Source organism: Strix uralensis, chromosome 2, assembly GCF_047716275.1.
Source record: "Strix uralensis isolate ZFMK-TIS-50842 chromosome 2, bStrUra1, whole genome shotgun sequence".
In the NCBI taxonomy this organism is placed as follows: domain Eukaryota; kingdom Metazoa; phylum Chordata; class Aves; order Strigiformes; family Strigidae; genus Strix; species Strix uralensis.
Genome location: NC_133973.1, coordinates 106,208,105 through 106,215,241, shown reverse-complemented (window position 1 = coordinate 106,215,241; position 7,137 = coordinate 106,208,105). Strand labels below are relative to the sequence as shown.

The 7,137-nt window shown below is 40.3% G+C and overlaps 1 protein-coding gene across 8 annotated transcripts in view; it reads right to left on the bottom strand.

Moving 5' to 3' along the window:
- Positions 1–3,291: 3,291 nt before the first annotated feature.
- The window catches only part of LRCH1 (leucine rich repeats and calponin homology domain containing 1), a 135,458-nt gene continuing 131,612 nt past the window's right edge, over positions 3,292–7,137 (bottom strand). For all 8 annotated transcript variants that reach the window (XR_012627652.1, XR_012627654.1, XR_012627653.1 and 5 more), the window contains one exon: positions 3,292–5,962. Coding sequence is in view for 3 of the 8 variants with exons in the window: in XM_074859650.1 (XP_074715751.1) it covers positions 5,849–5,962 (114 nt within the window). In the remaining 5 variants the exon portion in view is untranslated. The remainder of the gene's footprint in view (positions 5,963–7,137) is intronic.

The following is a 7,137-nucleotide window of genomic DNA, read 5'->3' as shown; positions in this document are numbered from 1 at the left end:
TGTGTGTGCTTTAGAGTAAGTATTTTGAATGTTCTTGCATGCTTTGAAAACACTTTCAGCACCAGGAAGGTGCATGCTGTGCTCTAGATCAACATGAAAATTAGCAGATGAGTTCATTTCAGACTGTGAATGTGGGTATGTACTTGGGACCTCAAGATGGTTTGTAGTGCAACTATGCAGAGACTATGAATAACAACAGCGTGCCTGTTCACCTAATTAAATACCAGGGTTCATTTCATCACCTAATGTTGAAGGAAGTCATTAGTGGCACAACCAATCAAGCTACTTAATTAATCTGAGGTGGTCAGTGTTTTTTTTCCTTGGCCTGGCTAAATACATTCCAAGGACAAAGTCTGGTGGAGAATACAGACAGAAGCTTGCTGTGCAGAGTAGTTTACCGTCTGGTGCGTTATTAACAACAAACAAGTAATCTGGAGAGTATTTTGTGGGTGATACTTAAAGACCTCTTAAAAACCATGTGAAGGAAGCCGTCTGTAGTAAAGGGTTTTTTTTCCCTCCACTTGCCTTTGTTGCTGAGTGTGAAAGGCTTGTGCAGTGTTTCTGGGTTTCTTAAGACTTAAGAGGACTGAGAGGAAACTGATAAATAGATCTGAAAAAAGCAATCCCTTTCTATAGATAATCTGGTACCTCATTGTTGAAAACGAGAGTGCTTATTTTACAGAAGACGACAGTATTTAGGCCTGACAGTTGTAGATCTAAAATAGTTCCCAGTGGTATAATTCTGCCAGTTACCTTGTGTGGGACAAGAACACAGATTGTTCCAGTGAGTTGTTTGTCTTGTGTTCAAGTGATCACTTGTAAAAATCTGCTTTCCCATGGTTCAGCTGAACCTGCATCATCGCTCAAACCTTGACTCACTCTTGCCAGAGGAAATATTAGGGTAGATGTAGGATTGGTTTGCTTTCCTAAGCAGTGCTGAACGCTCTCCTGTTTCTCTGGCCCCTGCTAGATTCCAGACTGCAGGGAGACTGATGCTGGGAATTTACATTTCTGTTGCTGGTGACAGGCTTAAATTATGTACTGATTTCTATCAATCTTGCATCTGCCTGTTTGGAAGTAAGCTTAGAAGGCTGGGAAGATATGACCCTGCACGGTGCAAGAGTGAGTTCTCTGAAATGCTGAATGCAAGTTTTCCACACTGTGTGGATTTACAATAGACACTGACTCCTCCTTTCTTATAAAGCAGGGTGCTGACATAAAAATTTTAAGCCACAATTGCTAAACATTTAATTTTTCCACTCCCACAACAGCAAAATTGGCTCAGAGGCTTATTTAATATGTGGCAGCTTCTTCAGGTTGTTCTTCCCCCCCAGTAAGCAGGGGGAAAATGAATTACTGGGCTGGAGCAGAAGTGCACTGTGCTTGCACTGCAGCCTTGTGCCCCCTACTACAGACAGAGTAGCAGTGGAGTCAGGGTGTTCAGCTTGGTGCAGGTACTTCTAATGATAAACATTTCCATTCGTTGTCTTGTCAAAGTTAGGATTTTTTGCCCAATGCATTCTTAAGATTGTGTTTAAGGGAAAGGGGCATCCCATTTCTTTCATTCCCTAACAGGAGTGTATGCACCTACACATTAGATTAGAGCAGATTATAAAGCAGGTTTAACCTTGTAATTTACTGTAAGTAAGGGCTTTTAAACCACCAGGAAACAGGTAGGAAACAGCTTTCCCTGTGTGTAGGGGGAAACACCCTCTTTCATACTTAATACATTTATATGGCATAATTCTAAGTTTCCCATTATACTGTGGATGGTTGTGGGGAGCTTTATTTCCTGTATCTTTAATTTACAGTCCAGCAGGAGATCAACTACCGTATCAGGTACAACTGCCCAGGTACAATTTTGGAGCTGAAAATATCATCCACTTGGTGCCTCTAAGAACTGACTGCCCTCCCACGCTGTTTGTGTTCCTGATAAAACTGAGCACTTACACGCACTGCTGCCTTCCTCCTTGGGAAGGACTTCCAGTTGCCTCGCTTGTGAGCGGGAGCAGGTTCAGGTAAGCGTCTGATGGGCCCTTGTGAGTCCACGAACTTGCTTTGGAAGCCAATAACCTCAAGGCTTTATAGAAACTGCCCTGAGTTCTTCTCAAACTGGTGCTAGAGGGTTGAGAAGGCCCTCAAACTGCCCTTGTCCACAGGCTGCAAGTGCAGGACAGCGCAGACCCCTGAGCAGACCTGGGCGCTGGAATCGGTTGTGCAGACGGCTACAGCCCCTGAGTGTCTCTGCACCGTCTCGATGAGAATTGCGTGAGGCTGTCAGATCTCTACTGTTGGCAACGCTCAAACCTCAGCTGGAGGTGGCCCTCGGTGCTGCCTGCTGTTAAGCGGGCTCTGCGCTCGCGGAGGAGCAGCACCGCAGGACTGCTGCAGGACTCCTGATTACATGACACCGATTCTAACGCAGCAATGAGTCCATCCCGGCTTTGTGTCGCAACAGCTGCAAAGGCGCTCACGCTCCCTCGGCAATCCAAAGCAGGATCTCCTCAGGAGATTATTGCAGCAAGGTCCTCTCCTTCCAAAATCCCCTACCAGAAGTGAACAAATACAGCCATAAAATCAGCCGGTTAAGGTAAAGATGCTTCATTAAAGAGCAGAATCTGTACTTAGATGACTTTAGAAACCCCCATGGGAAAGAGAAGGCTGTATACTATGACCTACAAGCAGTGGTCCCTACTACCTGTTTCTGCAGGGACAGGAGAAGGGCAAAGCAGCTCAGCACAGCCCCATCACACCGGGTTATCCCCAGGTCACAAAGTGTTACTGCATTATTGCTTGGATTCACTAGAATAAAGAAATCATCAGGTTTTGTTTGTTAAAGCAAAAGCCTGCAGAATAATCTTTGGGAATCTGGAGGGGAAAGGTTGCACTGTACAGAGAAGTGGGAAGCGGGAAAATGACCGACTCTCCCAGGGGGCTGTGAGCAGGAGCAAACTGAAGGTGGAGCCTCCCTTCTCCCCAAGCTGAGCCCACCGGGTCACCCAGCCCTGGGAGCAGAGTGCAGTTAATTCCACCGCTGCTGCTGTTCACTACGTGACCGGCAGCAGATCTAAAGCAACAGAGGCAGCAAATGAGCTTCCTGCAGCTTTGCAGGAACTGACACCGAACCAACAACCCAACAGTTACCAGCTGCATCCTATTGCTAGTATACTGCAAAATTCCTTTATTTGTGTCACATCATCATCTTCCCCCTCCCCAAACACTCATCCATCATTCCCAGGGTTAAGCTCTCCAAACACCATCTCTTTGACAAGAAACTGTCAGTCACAGGGGTAGTCATTAAAGGGTTTCTACAAATAATATAGTTTAATTGTAACTACAGTAAAGATTTTCTATATACATTCTGTTCACTGCTGAGGGTATTATAGATTTGCCATGCATGTTTTATTGCACATATAAATAGTGTACAAAGATTTGTGAAGATTCTCTTTTTAGACGTACAGGTTAAGACTGCATAAAAAAGCTGTATTACAAAATATTTAGAGCTATTTATTTACAGCCAACTTCAAGCAAATACAGAAAGACACTATCAGGAGAAAACCAAGATTTTAATTATGAAAAAACAAGATTTGTCAAAATAATAATTACAAAGCTTCATGTTGCCATATATACATTGTAAAAAAATACTCAGGAAACCTGCATTTTATCCCTCAAGATGCAGAAATCAATATTCCTATTTTTATACTCGATCTTTGAATGCTTTTAAAATTTGATAAACTCTGACTTGAAAACTTATTTTCTTTACATTGTTCGTGCTTTTTGACAAAACAGATATTTGTGCAGCTCTGTAAAATATTAAAATACATTTTAATTTAGTGTTAAAGTGCACAGTACATGTTACAGGAAACAATATGCTAGCTGCCAATCAAAATTACAATTTAAGTCAATGTTCCCTCTATAAAATAAATGCTTTTGCTTTGGTTGAAGTAACTGGATATTCCATGCATACTGTGCGTCTCATTGTCTGCGAGTCCACTGTCCTCCTCCTAACACATTGCTGTCAATACACGCCAGCACGTTGGCAATTTGTGGTATTAAAAAGCATAGCCTGAATTCAAATACTGTATTAACCATTAAAAATCTGCTATTGGATTACTGGTGGTTTTAAATGCAGTGTCTGTGTGAACATGCATGTAGCTTTGCCCAGATACATAGTAGTTGCAAGTATGCATCATTCTTCCAAAAAGTCTTTATGCAATAGTTCTCTCTGCATTCTCTTGCTTAAATATCTAGTCCTCCCACCACATTGCCTCTTTTTTGTCATTACGCATTTCAGAGTACCTGCTTGTGTGACCACGGACCCCTAGCAGCTAGCCTCTTCACCACCTGCAGCTTTCCTCTCCTGCTTGCTGAAGTTACATCACTAGCTTCTCCTTTGAAAGAAAAATGGACGTTCCAGATACTGTGAGAATCGCTGTGCTGGAGCTTTTTGATCTAAAACGTGTGATGGTTTAATAATAAATCACACTTTCAAAAAAAATCTTGTCAAAAAATTTAAAGTAGTGATAAGAAAAAGAACTTTATTTCCTATTGCTGATGTGGGATTAGAGGTCTGATCCTGCAAATTCACTACAGAACATTGTGCTTAATTCTGTGGGAAAATGATGGAGACTAGAAGGAGAAGCACTGTACCCAGCAGGTTGGATCTGGAAGATCAGGTCTTTGAGACTGCCTTTGGCAATTTTAATAATTTTGTCTCCTCTCGAAGGAATCATTGAAGAAAACAATTAAAATTTTTTGGCTACCTGGTAAATCTTCTCGTTAATGTTCTTGTGCTATTTTTTATTATTTGTTCTGTAGTGCTGTAGTCTTTAAAAGAAATCAAGTTACAGTGCAAAATTATATTTCAAGACACATGATCCTAATGCACATCACTCATTTTGTTGTGGCAAAAGTTAAATGTCTTGTGCATAGTAAAATAAGCAATCAAAAATATTTGTTCACATTTGTTTTTCAAGTTTACATCTTTCCTTTTTTTTTTTTAAAACATCTATATACAAATAAAATGGGTGTGCTCTCAGTTTCAGCCAATTTAGTCTAGTGGGGGGAAAAGTGCTACTGGAATGTAGGAAAGTCAATGGAATGCAGACAAATTTTTACCAATGTTCCACAAATTCAAGAAATAGAGAATGCCATTCCAGCTAGCTGTTCTTTTAATAAAAGCACCTATGTTGTTTGCTTTTTATCTTACATATTAGAAAATACAATTTACGGAGATCTAGAGCTACTGCACACCAAGTAGAATAAAAAATAACTAAATATTTATATTAAAATAAAGTGTTTAACCACAAAAAAGCAGTAATAAAATACAGTTTCCTAATTTACAGTTTGCATCCAAAGGATGAATAACAACTCACTAATAAATAATATTTATATAAATATTTTATGTCTGGATATTTTTAAAAGGCAATAGCCTGAAGCAACTGCAGAAAAACCTAACGTGGTAGAAGTCTGATTTACTCTCCCGGCTCCCCCCCGAAATGATTACACTGATTCTTAGTTTAATAATACGAAGGTATCTTGCTGCAAGACAGCTGTGTACTCCACACATTTTTAAGTGGCAGAGAGGTGGCTGTTTTAGTAAGTACTGTACAAAGTGAGCTATAAAAGCAGTGAAGTGCCATTTTGCTCTAGAAAATGTTTCTGTTAGTTTCTGGTTTGTAGTTCGACGTACATGTTCAGTCTGAAAGATGATTTTAAAATCAGAAGTATAAGAATACTCTTGGAGCAGTGTTTGTTTTTTGTTTTTTTTCAATGCAGTTTGAAAAGATGGGCAGTACTTTTTTTCTTTGATGGCACAGTGGAGCTGGTATCAGCAGAGATAGTAGTTTCATGTGAATAAAGCTTGTTTCACTGTGGTTACATCTAGCAATGCTTGAACTGTTATGCTCACTTTTACCAAGCCCTTTTCTTCTAGGATGTGATGTGGTAGGCAGAGCTTCTCCTAGAAAAAGACAAACAAAGGAGTAAAGATTAGGATATTCAATACTCGCTGCAAAACCTCGCTTTACATAATCCCAGTTGGAAAGCAAAGCCCAACAAGCAGGAACCATTCCCTATTTTTAATTAAAAAGCACTTCCTGTGATTTTGAGAGTAAGCCTCTGATTTTGCTGTCATTATACCTATGGAGTAGTGAGAGATCTGTTAATATTCTGGGCCTCAGAAACCAGCCTGTTCTGTGGTCATTACAGTATGTAAACATCTCAACTAAGAGTGAGGGCCCACAAGTACACACTGAACTTTCACCTACAAAGTGAGATAACATGCCATTTGCCTGTTACTACATCTACATATGACTGAGTTTAGGGGCAGAAGGCTGGTTTTATCAGTCAAAAAAAGTTCTACCACTGAGCTCTAGACAGGTGGCTCTTGGGTCCCAGGATACGCACCTTGAAAGCCACCCATTAGCATTTACAGAAAAGCGTGTGCCATGTTGTGCCTTCAACGGGCGAAGCATTTTGTTCTGGGTAATTAGCAGCTTATTTTGAAATATCCAGGAATCAATTTTGTTCACCATAAGGACACAGCAACCGTGGCCAAGATGAAATCTACTACCTGTCCACAGAAGCTGTTACACCAGAAGACAGTTAAACAGTAAATACTGTATCTCCTACAGGTAACAAGAAACCCCCCAGTGAATAACTACAGAAAGCCTTGCTTAGAGAGGTGGCCTTCTGTCATGATTGGCTCTCTTTTTAACAAGAAGTTTTTATTAATGTAACTGGGTATTCCTGATAATGAAATCCATGAAATTATGAACTCAGGCAGCAGGTTTATAAAAAAATAAATGGGAAGGCTAGACTACATCACATAAACCATAATTACAACTGTGAGACTTATTGCCACAACACGGAAGCCAAAAGTGTAAGTGCAATGACAAAAATATACAGATAGAAAAAAACCCAAACAACACTATTAAACACAAACACATGAATACAGTGTCTGGCTCATGAAGTCCTTAAACTGTGCATGTCAGATTGCTTTAAGTTTGAAAAGGCACCATCTATGTGATCTAACCTTCTGTTCTTTCCCTAAGCATCCATACATGACCTTCAGCAGACACAGGATACTGATTTTTTAGAAAGAAAGGGTTATTATTATCAGTATTGAATCTCTAA